The 25,719-nt window shown below is 57.8% G+C and overlaps 3 protein-coding genes across 3 annotated transcripts; 1 reads left to right on the plus strand and 2 right to left on the minus strand.

The window, feature by feature from the left end:
- Positions 1 to 203: 203 nt before the first annotated feature.
- On the minus strand, positions 204 to 4,675 carry PSENEN (presenilin enhancer, gamma-secretase subunit). The gene is made up of 4 exons (XM_075328685.1): positions 4,580 to 4,675; positions 1,190 to 1,294; positions 773 to 877; positions 204 to 512 (listed from the first exon to the last, which is right to left on the minus strand). Exons 2-4 carry the CDS (start codon positions 1,248 to 1,250, stop codon positions 373 to 375), a joined length of 306 nt encoding a protein of 101 aa, XP_075184800.1. The 5' UTR covers positions 1,251 to 1,294; positions 4,580 to 4,675; the 3' UTR covers positions 204 to 372.
- A 219-nt stretch (positions 4,676 to 4,894) lies between these two features.
- On the plus strand, positions 4,895 to 14,134 carry U2AF1L4 (U2 small nuclear RNA auxiliary factor 1 like 4). Its single transcript, XM_075328684.1, has 8 exons — positions 4,895 to 5,001; positions 6,268 to 6,355; positions 6,578 to 6,644; positions 6,985 to 7,034; positions 7,146 to 7,244; positions 12,570 to 12,703; positions 12,891 to 12,986; positions 13,527 to 14,134. The coding sequence occupies exons 1-8, from the start codon at positions 4,958 to 4,960 to the stop codon at positions 13,657 to 13,659; spliced, it is 711 nt and encodes a 236-aa protein (XP_075184799.1). The 5' UTR covers positions 4,895 to 4,957; the 3' UTR covers positions 13,660 to 14,134.
- On the minus strand, positions 8,883 to 11,710 carry LOC142256794 (G protein-activated inward rectifier potassium channel 3-like). Its single transcript, XM_075328686.1, has 2 exons — positions 10,610 to 11,710; positions 8,883 to 9,360 (listed from the first exon to the last, which is right to left on the minus strand). Exons 1-2 carry the CDS (start codon positions 11,706 to 11,708, stop codon positions 8,999 to 9,001), a joined length of 1,461 nt encoding a protein of 486 aa, XP_075184801.1. The 5' UTR covers positions 11,709 to 11,710; the 3' UTR covers positions 8,883 to 8,998.
- Positions 14,135 to 25,719: the final 11,585 nt, after the last annotated feature.

Consider the following 25,719-nt stretch of genomic DNA (forward strand, 5'->3'; position numbering starts at 1 on the left):
GCCCCCAGGATTCATCTCATACAGCAGAGCCCAGGATCCATCTCATACAGCAGAGCGGAGCCCCCCAGGATCCATCTCATACAGCAGAGCGGAGCCCCCAGGATCCATCTCATACAGCAGAGCCCCCCGGCCCCCAGGATTCATCTCATACAGCGGAGCTGAACCCCCGGATAAATGTCAGAAGATAGGAAAGACACCGACCCTCGAACTAAACATTTTATTGGAGAAATATAACAGACCCCGGCCCCCGAGGAGGTGAAGCCCCCGCTCTGGGCTGAAGCTGCGTCATTGGTCTCTGTTAATGCAATGTAGTGAGAGGTCCGGGCAGAAGACAGTCCATCCGTCTGGTCCTGGTGGTCCCGGGTGTGGTCCTCAGGGGATGCCCAGGGGTATAGTGAAGGAGAGGTAGTCCCCGGTGGCGCCCCAGCTGGCCCGATGTGTCTGGTAGATGCTGATCCACGTGGTGAGGATGGCCACCCACACAAAGAGGCCGAAGGCCGAGCGCTTCACATCTGCAGGGGGAAAACAGAGGATCAGTGGCCGCTGGCCCACACTAGCCCCCCGCAGTGCACCAGCCCACCAGGGCCCTGCACAGTTTATCTATGTAATAGTCCCTGATTCCTTTCTATTGGAGATGTAGCAGAATTTACCCTCAGGAGTGACCTCCCCTGGGGTTGGGGGGGGGGGGGGATATGGACCCCCAGGAAACCACGTTCCTAAATAAATGGCTGTAGTAAGAGACCCCCTTTTATAATCCCGCCCTGACACTCACAGCTCTGGATCTGCGGCTGCTCCGTGTACGCCGGCTTGAAGAACGCTTCCTTAAAGAACCACGTCACGTTCACGAGCCACAGGAACGGCAGCAGAGCGAAGCCCCCTGCGGAAACACAAGCGGAAAGGGTTAATCGTGACCGAGAGTGGAAGAAGCTGGGGGGGGGGGGGGTGACACAAGGGACGAAGAAAAAAAACCTCTGGGGCCCGACTGCCAAACCTCCGGGTCACCGGGGCCCGACTGCCAAACCTCCGGGGCCCAACTGCTAAACCTCTGCCCACCAGGGCCCAACTGCTAAACCTCCGGCCGCCGGGGCCCAACTGCTAAACCTCCGGGGCCCAACTGCTAAACCTCTGGCCACCAGGGGTTGCATAGAATAGACCACCAACCGCCAGGGCTGTACAGGCCGGACCTCACCCAGGTAGTACTTCCGGCACAGCTGCAGCTTCTCCTCGTTGGGGACGCGCTCCAGGTTCATGGCGGTGTGGGGTCGTCACACGTTGGGTCAGGACGTTGTCTCCTCTGTCATTAAAGGGAAGAGATGAGAACAGGGAGACTTTGGGGGTCTCTCTTCACCCCCCCAAATCCATACGCCCCCAGTATTCAATGTCAGAGGAATCCCTGCTCATCCTGAGCCTCCTGCTTCATAAATAGAATTCTAGAGCCGCACTGATGACTCTGGTTTGTGGCTTTGGGCTCGTAGACGCCGGGTGACGGCCACTAGAAAATCATCTCTGGGAACCACGACGGCTGCAACAATGGAGCCGGGACACAAAAGGGTTAAAAGCGACCGAGAACCCGAGACCACCGGCGGCGTATGAGAGGCCGGTAATGATTTACTGCAGAGGGGATGAAGAAGAGGCCGCGTCGTCTGAGTGCGCAGGTATTTGGCGCAGAGCCCCCCCCGGTCGTCCCGTCTCACCAGAGCCCTATTTGGTAATGTTTCAGATACGGTGCAAAGTCTCAGAGGGTCCCGGACACCGAGCGCCTGCGTGATTAACTCTTCATTCACCGCAGCCTCCGCTATCAGCAAAGCCTCTCACAGCTGAGGGGTCGTTACAAGAGGAATCTGCTATCATCAATCCAGGGGGGGCAACAGAGACGGGCGGAGGGGAGGTAACAGAGACCGGCGGGGGGGCGGAGGTAACAGAGACCGGCGGGGGGGGAACGGAGGTAACAGAGACCGGCGGGGGGGGCGGAGGTAACAGAGACCGGCGGGGGGGGAACGGAGGTAACAGAGACCCGGCGGGGGGGGGGGGTGGAGGTAACAGAGACCCGGCGGGGGGGGGGGAAGGGCCGAGGTAACAGAGACCGGCGGGGGGGGGGAGGAAGAGGTAACAGAGACCGGCGGGGGGGGGGGGGGGAAGGGGTAACAGAGACAGGCGGGGGGGGAGGAAGAGGTACAGAGACCGGCGGGGGGGGAGGAAGAGGTAACAGAGACCGGCGGGGGGGGGGGGAGGGACGGCGGGGGGGGGGGGGGGACAACAGAGAACGGCGGGGGGGAGAGGTAACAGAGACCGGCGGGGGGTAAGAGGTAACAGAGACCGGCGGGGGGGGAGGAAGAGGTAACAGAGACCGGCGGGGGGGGGGGGACAACAGAGACCGGCGGGGGGGGGGGGGGGGGGGGACAACAGAGACCGGCGGGGGGGGGGGGGGGGGACAACAGAGAACGGCGGGGGGGGAGAGGTAACAGAGACCGGCGGGGGGTAAGAGGTAACAGAGACCGGCGGCGGGGGGGGGGAGAAGAGGCAACAGAGAGACTGGTGGAGGGGGGCAACAGAGACCGGCGGGGTGAGGTAACAGAAACCGGGGGGAGAAAGAGGTAATAGAGATTGGGGGGGTAACAGAGACGAGCGGTGAAGGGGGGGGGGGTCTTGTTGGAAGAAGAGGTAACAGAGACCTGGGGGGGAGAGGTGTCAGACCAGCAGGGGTGGATGGGTGGGAAGAAGTAACAGAGACTGGCGGGGGGGGGGGATAACAGAGACTGGCGGGGGACAAAAGAGGTAACAGACTGGCGGGGGGTGGGGAAAGAGGTAACAAAAGTAATAAATACCGGCGCACGTGAGGGGGGTATGCAGAGGCCGGTGTCGGGAAGGGGGTACACAGAGGCAGACGAGGGGGAGAAGGAACACAGAGGCTGATTGAGGGGGGAGTACACAGAAGCAGATATAAGGAGGGTTCAGGGGGTACACAGAAGCCATTTTCAGGTGGGAAGGGGGTTCTAACACAGAGGGTGATGGAAGGAGGGATGGGATGACACAGGCCGGCGGAGGGGGGGGGTGAGAGAAGAGGCCGGGGGGAGGCCTTTGTGTGTTTGACAAGAGGGGCGCAGAGGCCGGTCCGTTGGGGAGGGGGGCGCAGAGGCCGGTCCGTTGGGGAGAGGGGCGCAGAGGCCGGTCCGTTGGGGAGAGGGGCGCAGAGGCCGGTCCGTTGGGGAGAGGGGCGCAGAGGCCGGTCCGTTGGGGAGAGGGGCGCAGAGGCCGGTCCGTTGGGGAGAGGGGCGCAGAGGCCGGTCCGTTGGGGAGAGGGGCGCAGAGGCCGGTCCGTTGGGGAGAGGGGCGCAGAGGCCGGTCCGTTGGGGAGAGGGGAGTACAGGTTAAGGGGCGGGGGCGGGGGGCAAAAACGCAGTCCTCCTTAAACGTTTTCTCCCTGCTTGCTGGCCCCTACGTCTCTCCACAGTACCTATATATATGGGTGACACTAGGTGCGCTCGGGCAGTACCCGGGGGATGGGTGGAAGGTGATGGGCGCAGACTTCCTCTCCTGGAGGGCTTGTGTCACAGCCACGGTTGTAGCAGGACACGGCCTCATCAGCCCCGGAGTTACAGCCGATGCTGCAGTGGAGGATGAAGGGTTAACAGCGCGCCGCTGCATGAAGACGCTGCAGACAGGATCCTGGAGGATTTTATTCCACGCGTTTCACAGAATCTCCTTCTTCAGGGGCAATCACCGTGGTGATGATGATGAAGCTCCTCCATACGGCAGCGCGGTGTTAACCCTTCCTTCTCCACACTGCAGCACAGTACAGCATCAGCGCCTGTACTCACCTCCGGGGATCGCGTGCCATTGTGCGCTCCCCGTGGCACCGGCTACGTCCGCTGTGGATACTTCCTGCACTTACTCTTGGTGGCCAGACACATGGGCCACGAATTTGCCTTTATGTGCAAGTCTGCGTCATCCTCATAAGACGGGGGATGGGAGGGGGGCCACAAAACCTGACCGCCAGGGTAATCTGACCCCGGAACCCCCAAATGTGCCGTGTACACAGAGAGGAGTGCACAGCGCCGCTCATGGGAAGTGGCCGCTCTCGGTACTGCAGCTCGGCTCCTATTAAAGTGAACGTGGCCTGAGCTGCAGTACCGAGAGCGGCCACTTCCCATGAGCGGCGCTGTGCGGCTCGTATTCTGTGTGGCTCCAGGCGCAGCACTTACAAGCTCTATGGCCCCCAGCTTCAGGCTCATTCACGGTTGGTTCGGCAGCACGGACGTGAACTGTGCGTTTTCCCAGACCCCAGTAACAGGGGGTCCATGGGGGTCTCATCACCCCAGGATGCTGCTATTCACCGACACCAGGCAGACGTATAATGACGGCCCACAGGGCCTCCTGACACAGGAACAAAGGGGCAAACCTGCACTTTTCCGCCTGGACGTTGTCATTTTCTGGCAGACGGCAGTGAATAGTCAGCTCTTGGGGTAAGTGTTGCCATGACAACAGTCACCCACGAGGTGCCAACATGTCATGCACGGAGGATTGCTGGGAGTTGTAGTCCTCCCCACCCCGATTATCATCGCCGCTCCTCTCCACTCACCCTCGAATCTTCCTCTTTCTTCCTCCAGTTTCGGGAATGTCGGGAAATGTAGTTCGGGAGAGGTCCTGAATCATGTGCGCATGCGCCACCGGAAGAACGCCGCAAAGGCTCTCGGGAAATGTAGTTTTAGGCTAAAAAGATGAAGTGGAGTAAAGACATTAATGGCGCAGTGCGACCCCTTATATTATGTAAAAGTGCAGCAAGAGGGAAGGAGAACGGAGCCCGGGGTCTGAGGAGAGGCTTCACGGATGGGCCTATCCCTGATATTATATAATTCGCGGGCTACAGCCGAGGAAGAGGCGGGAACCGGAAGCGGATGTGACGTCTCATAAACAGGAAGTCAGCTATAGAACAGGGGGAGGGGATAAGCGGTGGAAAATGGCGGAATACTTGGCCTCGATTTTCGGGACTGAGAAGGATAAGTAAGTGTCGATTTCCCGGTGAAGGCAACAGAGGGGCTAATAAGGGCACATGGACCCGGGGAGGGGAGGAGGAGCAGAAGAGGGGCCACTGAGGGCACATGTACCCGGGGAGAGGGAGAAGGGGAAACAGGAGCTAATGAGGGCACATGGACCCGGGGAGGGGGAGAAGGCTGAGCAAGGGGGGCTATTTCGGACACATGGACCTGGGGAGGGGAAGAAGAGATACCAGTGGGGCCACTGTGGGCACATGGACCCTGGGAGAAGGAGAAACGGGCCACTGCGGGCACATGGACCTGGGGAGGGGGAGAAGGAGTACAGAGGGGCCAGTGTAGGTGCATGGACCTGAGGAGGGGGGAGAAGTGGCAACAGAGGAGATAATGAGTGCATATGGACCCAGAGATGCAGAAACAGAGGAGTCAGTGAGGGCACATAGACCCGGGGAGGGGGAGAATGTACAAGAGATGGGCCAATGAGGACACATGGTCCCGGGGTGGAGCAGAAGGGGCAACAAAGGGGTCAACGAGGGCACATGGACCCAGAGAAGCGGCAACAGAGGAGCCAGTGTGGGCGCATGGACCTGAGGAGGGGGAGAAGTGGAAACAGAGGGCCCAATGAGGGCACATGGACCCTGGGAGAAGGTGAAACTGGCCACTACGGGCACATGGATTCGGGGAGGGGGAGAAGGAGCAACAGAGGGGCCAATGAGGGCACATGGACCCGGGGAGGGGGAGAAGGAGCAACAGAGGGGCCAATGAGGGCACATGGACCCGGGGAGGGGGAGAAGGAGCAACAGAGGGGCCAATGAGGGCACATGGACCCGGGGAGGGGGAGAAGGAGCAACAGAGGGGCAAATGAGGGCACATGGACCCGGGGAGGGGGAGAAGGGACAACAGAGGGGCAAATGAGGGCACATGGGGAGGGGGAGAAGGGACAACAGTGGGGCCAATGAGGGCACATGGACCCGGGGAGGGGGAGAAGGGAAACAGAGGGGCCAATGGGGGCACATGGACCCGGGGAGGAGCAGAAGGGGCAACAAAGGGGCTAACGAGGGCACATGGACCCGGAGAAGGGGAAAGAGAGGGGCCAATGAGGGCACATGGACCTGGGGAGGAGGAGAAGGATCAAGAGAGGGGACACTGAGTGCACAGGGACCTGGGGAGGTCAGTATATTCAGCGCCCCGGTGTTTGCGCTCGGTGCCGGATTAGCGGACTCTTTGGGCTTTTTTATAACCGTCCTCCCTTTAATCCGCGATGTCTCTCCTCCAGGGTGAACTGTTCTTTCTACTTCAAGATCGGAGCATGTCGCCATGGAGACCGCTGTTCCCGCCTCCACAACAAGCCCACCTTCAGCCAGGTGAGGACCCCGTACAGTGCAGCTGGCGGTCAGGCGATGCTCGGGCCCCCTGCGCGGTGTCAGGGCCGCTGCTGTCTGACACCCCTTGTGTTCTGGAGGGTCGTCGGTCAGACGAGCATTTGTTTTCGGTGTATGCAGATGAGGGGGCGGGATTACTGGCCCCTCATTAGCATATAATGTGATGTCAGCTTCTCTGCTGATGATTTTTGTTTTTTCTTTCAGACGATCGTCCTCTTAAACCTTTACCGGAACCCGCAGAACACTGCGCAGAGCGCCAACGGCTCCCACTGTGAGTGCGGCCCCCCGAGACCCCTGCGGACCCCCGAGCCCCTGCATAATCCACAGGGAACGGGTCCTGATGGTCCCAGAGCTGCCCCTGTTCATCCGGGACCGGCCAATATTACTAATGCAGGGGGGGAGGGGAAAACTGGATTATTGCACAGACCCCACTAAGTGGTCACATGGTTTATCTTCCCCCAAGCCTGACTCTTAAAGGGGTCTCCCGCCATTAGTAATCCTGAGCAGGTGACGTAGTGGTGGTGGGGACCCCCGATGGTGGGTGGGCGGCCACATTGCACTCTATAGGTGTCCCCGACGCGCAGCGACTCACGCCTCTTCTTCTCCCGCAGCGCTCGTCAGTGACGTGGAGGTGCAGGAACATTACGACGACTTCTTTGAGGTGAGCGGGACTTTAAGGGCTTATTAATAGTTTCGGAACTACCTGAGAAAAGATGTCGTGGGCACAGCTGCAGCTTCGTGACTGTGTCTCATTATTCCTACATCCCTGCAGGAAGTGTTCACTGAAGTGGAGCAGAAATACGGAGAGATCGAGGAGATGAACATCTGCGACAACCTCGGCGATCACCTGGTGGGGAACGTCTACGTCAAGGTAAGAGGCCGGAGGGAAACACTGAGATAAAAGGGAGGCAGAGACTTGCCAAGAGGTGTCGAGGAGGGGCAACCGGTGGGGGGCCGCCGTGGGCACAGGGACCCGGGGAAGAAGGGACAACTGAGGGCCGCTGCGAGCACAGGGAGACGGGGTAACTGGGGGGCTGCTGCGGGCACTTCGACCCGGGGGAGAAGGGGCAACCGGGTGCCGCTGCGAGCACAGGGACCTGGGGAATACAGGGCAACTGGGCGGGCACAGGGATCTGGGGAGGCGGGGCAACTGGGCGGCCGCTGCGGACACAGGGACCCGGGGAAGAAGGGACAACCGGGGGCCGCTGCGAGCACAGGGAGACGGGGTAACTGGGGGGCTGCTGCGGGCACTTCGACCCGGGGGAGAAGGGGCAACCGGGTGCCGCTGCGAGCACAGGGACCTGGGGAATACAGGGCAACTGGGCGGGCACAGGGATCTGGGGGATGCGGGGCAACTGGGCGGCCGCTGCGGACACAGGGACCCGGGGAAGAAGGGACAACCGGGGGCCGCTGCGAGCACAGGGAAACGGGGCAACGGGGGGGCTGCTGCGGGCACAGGGACCCAGGGAAGATAGGGTAACTGGGCGGGCACAGGGACCTGGGTGGGACGGGGCAACAGGGCGGCCGCTGCGGGCACAGGGACCCGGTGGAGGGGGAGAAGGGGTAACCGGGGGGCCGCTGCAGGCACAGGGACCCGGTGGAGGGGGAGAAGGGGTAACCGGGGGGCCGCTGCAGGCACAGGGACCCGGTGGAGGGGGAGAAGGGGTAACCGGGGGGCCGCTGCAGGCACAGGGACCCGGTGGAGGGGGAGAAGGGGTAACCGGGGGGCCGCTGCAGGCACAGGGACCCGGTGGAGGGGGAGAAGGGGTAACCGGGGGGCCGCTGCGGGCACAGGGACCCGGTGGAGGGGGAGAAGGGGTAACCGGGGGGCCGCTGCGGGCACAGGGACCCGGTGGAGGGGGAGAAGGGGTAACCGGGGGGCCGCTGCGGGCACAGGGACCCGGTGGAGGGGGAGAAGGGGTAACCGGGGGGCCGCTGCGGGCACAGGGACCCGGTGGAGGGGGAGAAGGGGTAACCGGGGGGCCGCTGCGGGCACAGGAACCCGGTGGAGGGGGAAAAGGGGTAACCGGGGGGCCGCTGTGGGCACAGGGACCCGGTGGAGGGGGAGAGGGGGCAACTGGCGGCCGCTGAGGGCACAGGGAGACGGGGGGGGCCTCTGCAGGCACAGGGACCGGTGGAGGGGGAGAAGGGACAACTGGGGGATGCTGTGAGCATAGGGACCCGGGGGAGAAGGGGGCAACCGGGGGCTACTGTGAGCACAGGGAGACTGGGCAACCGGGGGGGCCGCTGTGGGCACAGGGATCCGGTGGAGGGGGAGAAGGGGCAACCGGGGGGGCCGCTGTGGGCACAGGGAGCCGGTGGAGGGGGAGAAGGGGCAACCGGGGGGGGGGGCGCTGACGGCACAGGGACCCATGGGAGAAGGGGCAAACTGGGACCCCACACCCTAGTGATTCCCCAGGATTCAGTGTGAGGAGTCGGCGGGATCCTTACTGAGCTTCTGCAAGAAATGAAGGGTTAATTAAAAAATACTTTTATTTTCCTTCAGACACATACACTTTCCATATACTGTATATCGCAGTCGGTGTCGTCCTCGGCCGCTGACTGCTTGTAATAGATGAGGACGAGCATCCATCAGTGGGGGGGAGGGTCGTCGGCGCCTCATCGTCACAGGTTGTAGTCGCTGGCGTGGAGGTCGGAGCTGCGCTCTTCCGCGATGTTTCCGATGAGTCTTCCTCCATGTTCCCGCCACGTCTCCTCCTCGTCGCCGCCCCCGTCCATCACGGTGTCTCTGCGGCCGGTGGAGAAGTCGGCGTTCTCCCAGCAGAGGCTGAACTCCTCGCCCTCCTGCTCCTTCATCTCCTCCAGCTCCTTGGCGCTGCAGCGAGGAAGCTGCACCTCAAAGGTCTTGTGGAAGCGCTTGTAGTCCACCCGGAAGGCGCCCTTCTCCAGCGTCATGCACGGCTCGAAGCGATGGCCCCAGATGATCTCGCTCTCTATGTAGGAGCTCTTCGCCTGACAGGTCATCCCTGCGGGGGAGGGGAGAGGGGTTCATGAGACACCAAAGCCACACACCGGTACCAGGAGCCCAGAACTGAACCCCGTAGATCTCAGTGGTGATCTATATTATTATGATGAGCCATCAGTATCCGATCATTGGAGGTCGAGTTGCCTCCACCTGACCCTGTCAATGTGTAGTGGTCGCTGCCGGGACTGCAGTACCAAGAATGGTGCCGCCATAGTGTGCAGCCCCTGCTAACCGCCATCAGACCCCCCCCCCCACACATGTGATATTGATTAACTGCGCAACCTCTTTAAATCACAGGCGGTGCATATTTTAGGAATATGGCCATATAACGCCCCAATAAGCTGGTAATATAAACTTGTCTTACCTACCTGCAGTGTAAAGAATGGAGGTAATGGTTCTGATCCAGCACATACCGGAGGGTGGTATCGGGGTACGCAGCAGGGCGGAAGTGGAATCGGGGGGGAGCACAAAAAAGTAGGGTGTGGCATTGGGGAGGCGTCGGGGTGTGCAGGAGGAGTAGGGTGTGGCATTGGGGAGGCGTCGGGGTGTGCAGGAGGGGTAGGGTGTGGCATTGGGAGGGGTGGCAGCGGGATTGGTGCATGCAGGAGGGTGAGTTGTGGCATCGGCGGCGGAATTGGTGCACATAAAGAGGGTGGGGTGTGGCATCAGCGAGGGTTGCACTGGAGGGTGGGCATCGGTGTCGGATTGGAACAAGCAGTAGGGTGGGGTGTGGCTTTAATGGACGTGTGGGAGGGTGGGGTGTGGCATTGGAGGGTGCAGTAGGGTGCAACAAGGGACTTGCGGAGGTGACACGCAGGAGGCTGGAGGTGTCATTGAGGGTATGCAGAAGTGCAGCAGTGGCATCGGGGGTGCACACACAGGAGGGCGGTGGCAGCATTAGGGGGGGCACACAGGAGGGCGGCGGTGGCATCGGGGGGCACACAGGAGGGCGGCGGTGGCATCGGGGGGGAACACAGGAGGGCGGCGGTGGCATCGGGGGGGCACACAGGAGGGCGGTGGCAGCATTAGGGGGGGCACACAGGAGGGCGGCGTTGGCATCGGGGGGCACACAGGAGGGCGGCGGTGGCATCGGGGGGGCACACAGGAGGGCGACGGTGGCATCGGGGGGCACACAGGAGGGCGGCGGTGGCATCCGGGGGGGGGGGGCACACAGGAGGGTGGTGGCATCGGGGGGCACACAGGAGTGCGACGGTGGCATCGGGTGCGTGCTGGAGGGGGCTTCCACTTGCCTGTAGCCTCCACGATCCCCTCCAATATGACGATGATCTCGAATTGCTCGCGCAGCAGCTCTTGCGGTCCCAGCTCCCAGAAGGGGCTGCTGTGGTCGATGGGGTGGCAGATGACCTGCGGCTCCACCAGGAACAGCCGGTCCTCCCCGGTGTCGTAGCCCAGGTTGATCTCGGACTGCTCCAGCGGCAGGAACTCCCCCTCGCACGTCTGCCGGGACTTGATGAGCTTGGCCCTGATTTTGGCGTCCACCATGTGACTGTCCCGGAGGTCTCCGATCCGGAACATGAGGCACAGCTTCTCGTCCCGCGGGCACACCACGCAGTTCTGGCTGAAGATCAGCGTCTGCGCCCGTTTCTTGGGCCGTGAGATCTTGACGAACATGCAGCCCACCATGAGGGCGTCGATCATGGAGCCCACGATGGACTGGGCCATTATGAGGTAGACGCCCTCTTGGCAGTTGGTGGTCACCATGCGGGAGCCGTAGCCGATGGTGCGCTGGGTCTCTACGGAGAAGAGGAGCGCTGCTGTGAAGCTGTCCACGTTCTGGAAGCACGGCGCCCAGTCGTCGTTAGCGGGGTGCAGCAGATCCTGGCGCAAGAGCGCGTCCAGGTAGTAGAGGGTGGCGAAGAGCAGCCAGGTGACGATGTAGCACATCATGAAGACGAAGAGGAACCAGCGGTATTTCAGGTCCACGATGGTGGTGAAAATGTCCGACAGGAACCGCGCCTTTTCTTCGATGCGGCCCAAGTTGACCTGGCACTTGCCGTCCTTGGCCACGTAGCGCTGGCGCTCCCGCCGGGTGGACGTCTTGCCTTGGTGCAGTTCTGCTTCCTTCAGCTTGCACCGCTGCTTAGCGGGTCGTTCGGATCCGGTCGGCGGGGCGGAAGACGGCACATTCGTATATCGAGGTCCGCGGGTGATATCGGGCACACTGATGGCGTGCCGGGGGTACCAGCGGGCGCTGGCTGCTCCGCCGTCTCGCAGGGAAGACCGCCGGTACTTGGGGAGGTCCGAGGAGACGCTTTGTCGCGGCCGCGCTGGGTAGGAATAGTCGATGTCGGCGGTGCTCATGTGACGTTTGTAGGCGCTGCGCGGCATGATATCCGGGAGTGGCAGCGGCGGTCCAGCCAGCGGTGGCAGCGGTTCACATGTCGGCACCACCACACTCTCCGGCTGCGGACAGAGAAAACTCACACTTACGATCGCGGAGGATTTCCGAGGTCAGACACTTTAATATTTTGGGGTTCTCACCTTTTGGGGAAAGCTCCGGTACCGGCTGTTGTCTGTGGGGGCCCGGGGAAGGAAAACCAGGACTTGTCTGGGCCCGGTGGGCTTCAGCGGTCCAGAGCGCAGCCCGTTGGCTCCCTGGCCGCCTCCTTTGTCGGAGCCCTCGGGGTTCGGGGCCACACCGGCGGGCATCGTGATGCTGACCGTGGATTTGCCCAATGGTGGGGTGTGAACTCCGCGGTGATATTCTGTCCGCGTCATTGAGCCTGAGAGTAATGGAGGGATGCGTATACATATGTGCAGGAATAATCGAGGACCCCCCCCCACACCCCCCTCCCTCCCCGGTCCTGGATGACAGCGGGGGTCCCCGATCAGGTCTATGTATGGTCCTGGGCTCTACAGGCCGAGTGTGTATCATCAGCGCCCCCTGCCCCGCTCTGTGTATGCGGCGCGTGCCCCCTGCCCCGCTCTGTGTATGCGGCGCGTGCCCCCCGCACCATGTATTCCTCATATCTGCATATAATGGGGGCCGCACGTACCTGTTTGTGTCCGGCTTCTCCTTCCTCCGTCTGCCCCAGATCTCGGTGTCCAATCCTATTTACCATAAACCGGATTAGGCACGGCTATATTAAGCTGCGGCGGGGAGGTGACGCTCGTCCACCTCTTATTTCCCAGGATTCCTCGCTTCGCTTCTTCATTGATCCTTTTGCTATTTTTTTTCTCTCCTGACAGTTTCGCCGAGAGGAGGACGCGGAGCGAGCGCTGGTGGAGCTGAACAACCGCTGGTTCAACGGGCAGGCCATCCACGCCGAGCTGTCGCCCGTCACAGACTTCAGGGAGTCCTGCTGCCGGCAGTATGAGATGGGGTGAGCGCCGCCGCCTCCGGGGGTCCCCTCTGCTGCGCCTCCGGGGGTCCCCTCTGCTGCGCCTCCGGGGGTCCCCTCTGCTGCGCCTCCGGGGGTCCCGTCTGCTGCGCCTCCCGGGGGTCCCGTCTGCTGCGCCTCAGACGCTCCCACACTTAATTTTAACGCTTTGTCCTTCTCGTCCTGACAGTGAATGTAACCGCGGAGGATTCTGTAACTTTATGCATCTGAAGCCGATCTCCAGCGCTCTCCGGCGGCAGCTGTACGGACGAGCCCGGAACCGACAGTGAGTACCGGATCAGCGCACGCGGCTCTGCTCACCTCCGTCTGCGGATAGATGGGAGCGGAGCCTGTATACAGTCACTGGAGGGAGCGAGGCCTTTTAGACAGTCGCTGTCTGGGGGCGGGGGGGGTTAATGCCCAGAAATAACTGTATGGATAGATTTCTCTGACACTTCTGCTCAGGTCGCCGCTACTATGCAACGTTCGGAATATCTGTAGACTCCTTTTTGAGGTGGGTGTGAACTGTGCTGGACAACCACTTTAAGGCAATGTGCTCAATGAGGTTTTTGTTTTTTTTGGAGGGGGGTTGGGGGGAGTTTTTGAAGCACATAAACTCCAAATCCACCTCAAAAACTTCTCCGAAAACTCTGCAGGTTTCGCAAGGATGAGCAGCAGATGGCTTTGGGGGGGGTGGCCCTGCGTTGGCCGTCGACGGCTTTGGGAGGGGGGGGGCTTGCGTGATCGGAGCCCTGGAGTCGGGATGTGGAAGATATATTAGACTGATCAATAGTGACCTCACCTCTGTCCATTTTCTCCATTGCAGGGCCAGGCCCGGCGCATCACCGCCCAGACACCACTCGCCAAAGCGCTTCTCCGACAGGCCTCGGCACAACAACAGAGATGGCGGAGGCCGCCGCCGCTCGCGCTCACCGAGGCACAGACACGGCCGATTCTGAGGTCAACGATGATGATGATGATGATGATGAAGAGGAGCCACAGTGTCCTGGCACCAAACTGTCCATAGTCCTCATCCTCCAGCAGACGGGGTCAGGCCCGGTGTGGGGGGAGTAGGCAGCGGTGCTTGGTCTCTGCCCAGCAGTTATAGGGGACCAGGAAAACCCACCATATTGGAAAGGTCTCCTACATTAATAAAGCCGCATGGACAGCAAGCGGGGGCCGCCGTCTCCTCCTGACTGCTGTCCGTGGCGGCTCATTAATGTACAGATCCCTTTTTAAGCCCCGTTCTCCTTTTTGTATTTGTCCGCCAGTCGTAGTGTCCAAAGCACCGAGCCATCCAAGGTTTCTTTTTTTTTTTTTTTTTTTTCTTTGCTGAACTTTCTCTCGGCCTCTGTCCTCCATGTCGTTTGTGCTCATTGCTCATACAGCTCCCCGTTTTCTTACATTATTGGTTTAATAAATAGTAAATCCCCAGAGCCGCCTCTCTCGTTACTGACGTGGGGGTACAAATCCCCAGCCGCATATCTCGTTACTGACCCAGGGTTACAAATCCCTGGAGCCGCCTCTCTCGTTACTGACGTGGGGGTACAAATCCCCGGAGCCGCCTCTCTCGTTACTGACGTGGGGGTACAAATCCCCGGAGCCGCCTCTCTCGTTACTGACGTGGGGGTACAAATCCCCGGAGCCGCCTCTCTCGTTACTGACGTGGGGGTACAAATCCCCGGAGCCGCCTCTCTCGTTACTGACGTGGGGGTACAAATCCCCGGAGCCGACTCTCTCGTTACTGACGTGGGGGTACAAATCCCCGGAGCCGCCTCTCTCGTTACTGACGTGGAGGTACAAATCCCCGGAGCCGCCTCTCTCGTTACTGACGCTGGCACAAAGGGACAAAGTTGCGATTCCTTTATCACCGGCGGAGGGGTACGGCTGCGGTAAGTGCTCACACCATAAGTAAGGAGTCAATATATGGGTCGGATCGGGCTGATTGCTGAAAACATGACCCACCACATTGCAAGTAGATATATAATCACTCTCCATCCACGTCACTACTATTACCACCAGCTTTCGAAACTGGGAGGGCATGCTGGGAGTTGTAGTCCCACAGCAGGTACATCTAATGTGTTGTGGGGTCACACAATGCTGACATTTACTTCTTCACTATTTTAACCAGAATCATCAAGACCGTCTTTCTTTTCATGTTATAATTTTGTCCAGAATGGAAGGTGTGGGATGTTTTATTATTGGAGATTTATCTAAATTCCTGTTGGAGCAAAAAAAATGACCCGATCACTGCATAGGAACGCAGCTACCGCCATCCTGCAACAGCGAGGAGGCGGCTGTTTGACCACGCTGCCCGCAGAGACGGTTTATTACAGTCTCTGCCTTCTCCATCTCTGTATACTCAGCACTGAACAAGCCGTGTGTATACAGCAATAAGGAATGTGGCCTGTGATTCCTCCTCTGTACACAGCAGTCATGATTTGTGGGGTCAGGGAGGGAGCTGCCGGGGCACAGGAGCCATCTTGGCAGGCAGGAGGCTGCTGTAACTGGAGCTCATACAATAGCCCTGGTTACAGGGGAAATATTACAATTTTTATTTTCATTCAAAATGTGAAAAATCAAACAAAAATGTCACTAGCATCGACCGGTCTTCAGTTTACATCAATAACCACTCGCTCTCCAGGGCCATTATTAGCCCAGCACACCACCTCCGCCACGTGTCAGCGGACGTGCTCTGGATCAGACGCCGCTCCTAGCCTTCGCCACACTTTCTTCTTCCATTGTTCTGGTCGATCTTAGTCTCATCCATCCGCTGCTGCTTCTCCAGATTTGAGGGGCTTCTTTAGATATTGTGAGGAATCCCCTCAAATTACAACGGGAGAGCCGGCACTACAAACCCAGAGCCATTACACATCTGGAATAGGTTTCGGAAAACTGAAAAAACTTCTCACTGTACAGACAATGAAGCCGCACAGCACAAAAAAAATGCAAAAATGACTACCATTTTTCGGACGATAAGATGTCCCCCCCCAAATGTTGGGAGAAAGTGGGGGGTGCGTCTTATAGTCTGAATGTAGGGCATGGCTGCGGGGAATGAGGGTGCTGCGGTGGAGCGGGTCATCAGCGGCACAAGCAGGCTGCAGCAGCGCCTGCCGTGACCACGTGGGCCCGCTCCTTACATATGCACACCCATCATCCCGCCGATCTCTCAGCGCTGACAGATGGGGGGGGGGATGGGGTGCAAATTAAACAGCTGGCCGTGATCACCCCTGGCAACTACAGCCTGGAGTGATGTGCGGCTGTATTCACTTCCCCCCTCCTGTGCATCATCATCAGCGCGGGGTGCAGTGAATCAGTACACTCACCGGCCATGATCCCTGCAGCACCGCGATGTCCTCCTGTCTGTTCCGGCTGCGGCTGTGTGGAGACTAGCGGCGCTCACAGCGATAACGTCATTGCTGTGCGCATGTGTCCACACAGCCATGGCCGGCACAGACAGGAGGACATCGCGGTGCTGCAGGGATCATGGCCGTCTCCACACACTCCAGCACTGCTGCTGACACAGACTGAGGAGGAGCGATGCTGCAGGGAGCGAGGAAAGGTGAGTATGAACGTTTTCTTTTTTTATGTACCGCAGGATGGGGGCTATACCAGGAAGAGGGACATATAGCAGGATGGGGGCTATACCAGGATGAGGGCCATATAGCAGGATGGGGGCTATACAAGGATGAGGGCCATATAGCAGGATGGGGGCTATACAAGGATGAGGGCCATATAGCAGGATGGGGGCTATACGAGGATGAGGGCCATATTGCAGGATGGGGGCTATACCAGGAAGAGGGCCATATAGCAGGATGGGGGCTATACCAGGATGAGGGCCATATAGCAGGATGGGGGCTATACCAGGATGAGGGCCATATAGCAGGATGGGGGCTATACCAGGATGAGGGCCATATAGCAGGATGGGGGCTATACCAGGATGAGGGCCATATAGCAGGATGGGGGCTATACCAGGATGAGGGCCATATAGCAGGATGGGGGCTATACCAGGATGAGGGCCATATAGCAGGATGGGGGCTATACCAGGATGAGGGCCATATAGCAGGATGGGGGCTATACCAGGATGAGGGCCATATAGCAGGATGGGGGCTATACCAGGATGAGGGCCATATAGCAGGATGGGGGCTATACCAGGATGAGGGCCATATAGCAGGATGGGGGCTATACGAGGATGAGGGACATATAGCAGGATGGGGGCTATACCAGGATGAGGGACATATAGCAGGATGGGGGCTATACGAGGATGAGGGACATATACCAGGATGGGGGCTATACCAGGATGAGGGCCATATAGCAGGATGGGGGCTATACCAGGATGAGGGCCATATAACAGGATGGGGACCATACCAGGATGAGGGACATAGCAGGATGGCGCCATATAGCAGGATGGGGGCTATACCAGGATGAGGGCCATATAGCAGGATGGGGGCTATACCAGGATGAGGGCCATATAGCAGGATGGGGGCTATACTAGGATGAGGGACATATAGCAGGATGGGGGTTATACCAGGATGAGGGACATATAGCAGGATGGGGGCTATACGAGGATGAGGGACATATAGCAGGATGGGGGCTATACCAGGATGAGGGACATATAGCAGGATGGGAGCTATACGAGGATGAGGGACATATAGCAGGATGGGAGCTATACGAGGATGAGGGACATATAGCAGGATGGGGGCTATACCAGGATGAGGGACATATAGCAGGATGGGGGCTATACGAGGATGAGGGACATATAGCAGGATGGGAGCTATATAGCAGGATGGGGGCTATACGAGGATGAGGGCCATATAGCAGGATGGGGGCTATACCAGGATGAGGGATATATAGCAGGATGGGGGCTATACCAGGATGAGGGACATATAGCAGGATGGGGGCTATACGAGGATGAGGGACATATAGCAGGATGGGAGCTATATAGCAGGATGGGGGCTATACGAGGATGAAAAAACAAAAGCAAATCCAGCGCCTTGGCAAGGAGACTCGAGTGATAAAACTCCAAACTTTATTGTATCAAAATAAAAAAAAAAATACAGACCACTATGTGGGGGGACAAGAAAAAGTGATCCACAGACAGAGGAAAAATTCCTACATGTTTTGACCAGTAGAGGTCTTAGTCATGGAATGAAGGAAGGTCTCCAGTGGAGGTGATTTAAAACCACATGCACACCATGTCATCAGAGCATGTGCTCTAATTAAGAAATATGTGTTACCAGTCCATTCAAAGTGAATGTGTGCAAACATATGTAACAAGACATAATAGAGACAAAAGATAAAATAAAAAAAATTACACAATGTGGCAGTCTATGAGAAAAAATTAAAATAAAAATGGTCGAAACATGTAGGAATTTTTCCTCTGTCTGTGGAATTCCATTCTATCCAACTGTTCCATTCAGCTCATGGAACTTATTGTGAAACATGAGGAGGAAGAATTAGACTTTTGCAAAAAAAAACATTGAAGAGACTGAAAAAGCCTTGGAAAAATTCTCTGATTTACCTGACTTTAAAACTCTACAAGACAATCTTAATAAACATCTGTGTGTGCTAGAGGATAAGATTGAGGACCGCAAACGTCAGAAATATGAAAGAGACACTCATGACTACCAATCTGACAAAGTATATTCCTGGAGATCTTCATATAAAACTTACTCTATCCTAAAAAACAAACATAAAAACAAGCATTTTTCTTATAAAAATCACAATAGGAGAGTTAGTTTTGAAGATATTACCATCTCCTCCGCAAATACAAGCACTTCCTTGGATCCTCTCTCTGATGTCTCATCAGAGGATCAGGGATACCAAAACCGCAATAATAAAAAGAAACAATACAAAGGGTCCAGCAATGCATCAAAAAACGGGGGAGGAGAAGCGGCCGCAAACATAGGAAGCACAAAATATCCGGATCGTCGCAAACAGAGGAACTAGTCTGTCCGGTCTGGAATCTATCAGCACAGATTTTGTCTCAATCACACATTGCAGTACTTTCTAGAGGACTTACGGTAATTTTTGTCCGACAAATAAATTTAATATTTCTTCGGCGCTCCATTGGGAGACCCAGACGATTGGGGTGTATAGCTACTGCCTCCGGAGGCCACACAAAGTATTACACTAAAAAGTGTAAGGCCCCTCCCCTTCTGGCTATACACCCCCAGTGGGATCACGGGCTGCTTCAGTTTTATGCTTTGTGCGAAGGAGGTCAGACATCCACGCATAGCTCCACTGTTTAGTCAGCAGCAGCTACTGACTATGTCGGATGGAAGAAAAGAGGGCCCATACTAGGGCCCCCAGCATGCTCCCTTCTCACCCCACTTTTGTCGGCGGTGTTTGTTAAGGTTGAGGTACCCATTGCGGGTACGGAGGCTGGAGCCCACATGCTGCTTTCCTTCCCCATCCCCCTGAAGGGCTCTGGTGAAGTGGGATCTTACCGGCCTCCAGGCTCTTAGGCCGGGCTCCATCCACAGACCCGGAGATCCTGCTGGAATGGAGCGGAGTATCGTCAGGGACAGGCCCTGCAACGTTAAGGTACTCTGTGTCCCCGTACAGTCTATGCACAGACACACTCCAGCGTTGCTGGGTGTGTTAGTGTGCCGGGGACAGTAGCGCTGCGCGCTTGGGCTTTACTCACTGCAGCTTAGCTGAGTGAGTTTATGTGTCGGGAACTACCGCGCCAGCCGCTGCTGGAGCTGCGGCGCGGCTGAGACTTGTGGTGCGCCGGGGACTTTCGCGCTGCCGTGCTTTTACGACGGCAGCGCTTATAAATCTAGTCCCCGGCTTTTGCGGCCTAGTTACGTTTCGTTCCCGCCCCCAACCCTGCCAGTCAGGGAAGGGGCGAGACGCTGTACAATGATCAGCGCCGAGGGCTGGAGTCTTATTTACATACTCCAGCCCTCTCACTGGGCACAGGGGGACGCCAGTTTCCCGCTCTTGTCTGGGGCACGCCCACGGCCCGCCCCTCTTCACAGGACGCCGGCAGCCATTCCTGCAGGCAATCTAAGCTGGAGAACGGACACAGGCTCTGGGAGACCCAGCAAAGGGATTCTGGCGACCACTTACCCGCTTATGCGGGCGGTAAGCAGCACCTTGGTGCTGACCCCACTATTGCCACAGTGTTTTTTTGTGTACTTTATCCTTGTACTTATATTTGCAAGACCATACACAGACACACGCCAGCATTGCTGGGCGTGTTAGTGCGCCGAGGACAACAGCGCTGCGCGCTTGGACTATACTCACTGCAGCTTAGCTGAGTGAGTTTATCTGTGGGAAACTGCCGCGCTGGAGGCTGCGGCGCGGCTGAGACTTGTGGCTGTACGGTCGCTTCTTGGCGATATACCCTAGATAGCTCTGAGGAGACAACAGCATGTCGTCAGCATAGAGCAAGGGGGCCAAGGCACAGGCTTTCTATGCTGTCTGTACCGCACGTGAGGCTGTTTTACCGGCAGGTTCCACTAACCCCTAATGGGTAGAGTCTCTGCTAGTGGTGGCCCAGAGAGGGCCACCTGTGAAACTGTCCAGAGGACAGAGTTTGCAGTGTTTTTGCTGATAAAATGTCTTGGACTATGAACAAAATTCTAGCAACTTTGCAGTCCAGGGCGGTGACTCAGACCAAGGGCATTGTTGAATCAAGGCTCCCCGGTCTCCCTCATTTGGACCTAATCCGTGCTCCAAGGGGGTCCCATACATCCCAGACTGAAGGCTCTGACACTGACGACAGTCCCAGACAGCCTAAGCGAGCTCGCTGGGAGAGACCCTCGACTTCACACACTGGTCAGGGTCTCAGCGAGAGGATTCTCTGTATGATGAGGTAGCTGATCAGGTTTCTGATCCTGAGACCGCTTTCATTCTGGATGCTCCTAATGGGACGCTGTGAGGCAAATCCCGGGATATGAAGATGAATTATGACTCCAGTCATAATCCCTCATCACTCCCTGGCAGTGCCCCCTCCCTTCTTGTTCTCAGTGTTCCACTTACACCTCCATGGCCATGTCCTGTGATATGGAAATTAGGTGGCTTAGGGACAATGGACACAGGATGACTCCCTGCCGTGACCCTGTAGTGGGGGCTGCTAGCTAGTTCGCAAGGCTATGGAAATAGCCAGACAGAACGACTCCAGTAAAAAATGGTTCATATCTCGCAAGCCATATTTCCGATAAATATGGCAACCATAAAAATGGTGTCTCCGCATGCGGACGATGCCGGCACACCCTTTTTATGGGAGCAGGACATTGGGAAATGCCCCAGGCGTGATATCAGCCAATGGGGAACTGGCAGACAGGTCATGAGTCCCCTCGTTCTGTAGCTAAATTCATAACTGTCACAATGAGAGCATTGGCGTCCGCCTACGACGCTCCCAGGCAAAGTTATGGCCCATATTCCATGTTGTGGATTGTCCATAACTCAAGCCAGGGGTGGAGCAGTGCTCCCTCTGAGGTCACTAAGGTAGGAGGGGACCTGGATTTGCCCAGGTTGATAACCCTACTTCGGCCATTTTCCAGTGTTCTTTTCGCTGGGGGCACGTGTAGGAAACATCTGTGGGAAGGATCCTAGAAACCTGGTGTCACAAACCACCGGGCGGGTCACTCAGAAATCCCCCGCGCTGGCTACCAGTACGTCACAATCGGGGGGTAACAAGTGGGGGTCACCCCTCCTTTATACCTCCCGACCGACAGACAGAGCACGTGACGCGCTCTCTAGCGCCCCTCTTATAGTCAGGCCAATTATGGAATTGCCCGACAATAAGCAAGGAGGCCGCTATACTACTTATGCCGATTATTGAAGGGTCCCCGGTGAGAGTAAGGTATATATTCCCCCGACCTCCGCGGGCGGAATATATAAAATCTCCCCAAATCTCACTGGCCTCCCCACAATAATCCTTGGCACAATTCGCTGCCACCAACCGATTTACGGTAACTATTAGCCGAACACACAGACGTGGGATTCAAGATCGAGATAACAGAACAGCCCAAGATTAATTATATAATTTAATCAGCCTAAAGCACACTAGAAACTACAATATATACAATAGGGAATCTACAGAATATACATATGTCAGAGTACAGTTACAGATAAAGCATGGTTTACAAACAGGCATACACAGTTCCAGCAGTTACCTTGTTGCGTCTGGCCACAGGGGGGCGCTGTACCCAGGTTTCTAGGATCCTTCCCACAGATGTTTCCTACACGTGCCCCCAGCGAAAAGAACACTGGAAAATGGCCGAAGTAGGGTTATCAACCTGGGCAAATCCAGGTCCCCTCCTACCTTAGTGACCTCAGAGGGAGCACTGCTCCACCCCTGGCTTGAGTTATGGACAATCCACAACATGGAATATGGGCCATAACTTTGCCTGGGAGCGTCGTAGGCGGACGCCAATGCTCTCATTGTGACAGTTATGAATTTAGCTACAGAACGAGGGGACTCATGACCTGTCTGCCAGTTCCCCATTGGCTGATATCACGCCTGGGGCATTTCCCAATGTCCTGCTCCCATAAAAAGGGTGTGCCGGCATCGTCCGCATGCGGAGACACCATTTTTATGGTTGCCATATTTATCGGAAATATGGCTTGCGAGATATGAACCATTTTTTACTGGAGTCGTTCTGTCTGGCTATTTCCATAGCCTTGCGAACTAGCTAGCAGCCCCCACTACAGGGTCACGGCAGGGAGTCATCCTGTGCCCATTGTCCCTAAGCCACCTAATTTCCATATCACAGGACATGGCCATGGAGGTGTAAGTGGAACACTGAGAACAAGAAGGGAGGGGGGCACTGCCAGGGAGTGATGAGGGATTATGACTGGAGTCATAATTCATCTTCATATCCCGGGATTTGCCTCACACCTCCCCCCTTTTGAGGGCGCTAGGGGGCAGCACACTCCGGTGTTCCCCCGTGCGCCCGTCCGCGACCTCTCCTTGTCGGGACAGCCCGTCTGCGTTACCGTGGTCACGGCCCCTTTTGTGGCGAATGGTGAAGTTGTATTGCTGGAGCGCAAGGCTCCATCGCAACAATCGCCCATTCGTCCCAGAGACGGTGTGCAACCAGCTGAGGGGATTGTGGTCCGTCTCCACGATGAAGTGGCGCCCGTATAGATAGGGTTGCAGACGCTGCAGGGCCCACACTATGGCCAGGCACTCCTTCTCCATTGTGGAATAGGCCACTTCCCTCGGTAACAGCTTCCGGCTCAGGTACAAGACTGGGTGCTCTTGGCTCGCAGAGTCCACCTGGCTGAGCACCGCACCGAGGCCGAAGTCACTGGCGTCGGTCTGTACTACAAACGGCCGCGTGAAGTCGGCTGCCTGTAGCACGGGCGGGCTGGACAGGGCGTCCTTTAGGGCCCGGAAGGCTGTCTCGCAGTCCATTGTCCAATCGACTGCAGAGGGCAGCTTCTTCTTGGTGAGGTCCGTCAAGGGCTTTGCCAGGCTACTATAGCGTGGAACAAACCTCCTATAGTACCCGGCGGTCCCCAAGAAGGACATCACCTGCTTCTTGGTCCTGGGGGTGGGCCAGGATGCGATGGCTTCCACTTTCTCAGGCTCGGGCTTCAGTGTTCTCCCGCCTACCCGGTGACCGAGGTACTGGACCTCGCTCATGGCCAGCTGACACTTTCCCGGCTTGATGGTCAAACCTGCCCGGTGGATCCGCCTGAGCACCTGTGCTAGATGCTCTAGGTGGTCCTCCCAGGTGGGACTGAAGACGGCAATGTCATCTAGGTACGCGGCCGCGTACCCTTCAAGTCCCTTGAGCAGGGTGTTGACCATCCGCTGGAAAGTGGCAGGGGCATTCCTCATCCCGAATGGCATCACCGTGGACTCGTATAGTCCAAATGGGGTAATAAAGGCAGAGCGTTCCCTGGCCTTGCGAGTCAGGGGGATCTGCCAATATCCCCGGCTCAGATCCATGATGGTCAGGTACTGAGCCCCGGCCAACTGATCGAGCAGGTCATCGATGCGTGGCATTGGGTACGCATCGGCGACCGTGACAGCATTGAGCCCCCTGTAATCCACGCAGAACCGAGTGGTTCGGTCCTTCTTAGGGACGAGGACTACAGGCGAGGCCCAAGCGCTGTTGGATGCCTGGATCACCCCCAGCTTCAGCATCTCGTCAATCTCCTGGCGCATGTGTTGCTGCACCTCCAGGGAGACCCGATATGCTGAACGCCGGATCGGGGGATGATCCCCAGTGTTCACGTGATGGACAGCCAAGTCAGTCCTTCCGGGCTGGTTGGTAAACAACCCCCGGAAGGGGTGTAGGGTGGCCCACAGCTGGGACCGTTGGTCCTCCAAGAGCTGGTGGCCAACCTCCACATCCTCAATGGATCCGCCTGCCCTAACCTGGGCTAGCATATCCAAGAGGGTTTCCGCTTCTCCCTCCTCGGGCAGGTTGCACACGGGGAGCGCACATGCCTCCCGCTCATGATGTGCCTTCATCATGTTCACATGGAAGGGCTTCCGCCTTCCACGGGCAGGGTCCAGGGTGACCAGGTACGTTACAGGGTTGAGCTGCTGGTACACGAGGTATGGGCCTTCCCAGGCTGCCTGAAGCTTGTCCTGTGGTACGGGGACCAGTACCCACACCTTTTGACCCACTTGGTAGGTCCTCTCACAAGCGTTCTGGTCGTACCAACGCTTCTGATCGGCCTGGGCTTGAGCCATATTGTCGTGTACCAGTTGCGTCAAGGCCTGCATTTTGTCCCGGAAGCGCATGACATACTCGATAACCGACACTCCAGGGGTGGCCAAATCCCCTTCCCAAGCCTCTTTCACCAGAGCCAGGGGGCCCCGCACACGTCGTCCGTACAGGAGCTCAAACGGTGAGAATCCTGTTGAGGCCTGTGGAACCTCCCGGTAAGCAAATAACAGGTGTGGGAGATACCGCTCCCAGTCACGCCCATGGGAGTCGACCAACATCTTAAGCATCTGCTTTAAGGTGCCATTGAACCGCTCGCACAGGCCATTAGTCTGTGGATGGTACGGGCTGGCCACCAGATGTCGCACCTGGACTTGCTTACAGAGGGCCTCCATCAGCTGGGACATGAATTGGGTCCCCCGGTCAGTGAGCATTTCCTGGGGAAAACCCACTCGGGAGAAAATCTCCAGCAATACTGTGGCCACCTTGTCAGCCCGAATGGACGACAAGGCCACTGCTTCTGGGTACCGGGTGGCATAGTCCACTACCGTCAGTATGAAGCGTTTCCCGGAGCTGCTGGGGATGGCCAGCGGGCCGACCAGATCCACAGCCACCCTCCTGAAAGGCTCATCGATGATTGGCAGAGATACCAGTGGGGCTTTGGGGCGTGGCCCCGCCTTCCCCACTCTCTGACAGGTTTCACACGAACGGCAGTAGGCAGCCACATCGGCCCCCATTTTTGGCCAGTAGAAATGCTGGTTTAACCTGGCCTTGGTCTTAGCGATCCCTAGGTGTCCGGCCATCGGAATCTCATGTGCGATCCGCAACAACTCCGTCCGGAACGGATAGGGTACCACCAACTGTCGGTCCCTGGGCCACGCCTCCGGTGAACCCTGCTGGACCGTGGCCCGGTACAGCCGTCCTTGGTCCCAGACCACTCGCTCCGGGTCCGAGTCCGAGGGAGGCTGTGCCGCCTGCTCCTTAAGAGCTTTCAGGCTGTCGTCAGCTTCTAACGCTGCCTGAAACCCCTGACTAGATGTGGCCAGAATCGACGAGACTGTCACATCTTCAGTCAGTACCCCGGGACCTGTGTCCTGGCCTCCACCTGACTCGGCTGCCACTTGGTCAGAAGGGGAAGAGCTATCGGACCTCCGGGAGGCCCCTTGGCTTCCAGCACTCCCACTGCGGGTGACAGCGGCCACAGCCGCTGCGACCGTGGGTCGTGCCTGCTCCTCCTCCGTTCCTGACCAAGTCGCCGGTTCAGGCAGACCTACCTGGCTTCCTGACACCCCGGTTGTGGGGGAACCATGCACCGAGATCTTACCTGGGAGCACTTCCGCTCCTGGACCGGCCCCAATCTCACCTGCCTGTTCCCCT

This window comes from Anomaloglossus baeobatrachus, chromosome 11, assembly GCF_048569485.1.
Source record: "Anomaloglossus baeobatrachus isolate aAnoBae1 chromosome 11, aAnoBae1.hap1, whole genome shotgun sequence".
Lineage (NCBI taxonomy): Eukaryota > Metazoa > Chordata > Amphibia > Anura > Aromobatidae > Anomaloglossus > Anomaloglossus baeobatrachus.

Coding starts and splice junctions, on each gene's coding strand:
- PSENEN (XM_075328685.1), bottom strand. CDS start 1,250: ATGAACCTGGAGCGCGTCCCCAACGAGGAGAAGCTGCAGCTGTGCCGG. Junction 878..1,189: donor GTGCCGGAAGTACTACCTGG/GTGAGGTCCGGC, acceptor GTGTTTCCGCAG/GGGGCTTCGCTCTGCTGCCG. Junction 513..772: donor GCAGCCGCAGATCCAGAGCT/GTGAGTGTCAGG, acceptor TTCCCCCTGCAG/ATGTGAAGCGCTCGGCCTTC.
- U2AF1L4 (XM_075328684.1), top strand. CDS start 4,958: ATGGCGGAATACTTGGCCTCGATTTTCGGGACTGAGAAGGATAA. Junction 7,245..12,569: donor TGGGGAACGTCTACGTCAAG/GTAAGAGGCCGG, acceptor CTCTCCTGACAG/TTTCGCCGAGAGGAGGACGC. Junction 12,987..13,526: donor GGACGAGCCCGGAACCGACA/GTGAGTACCGGA, acceptor TCTCCATTGCAG/GGCCAGGCCCGGCGCATCAC.
- LOC142256794 (XM_075328686.1), bottom strand. CDS start 11,708: ATGCCGCGCAGCGCCTACAAACGTCACATGAGCACCGCCGACATCGAC. Junction 9,361..10,609: donor GGGGATCGTGGAGGCTACAG/GCAAGTGGAAGC, acceptor CCTCCCCCGCAG/GGATGACCTGTCAGGCGAAG.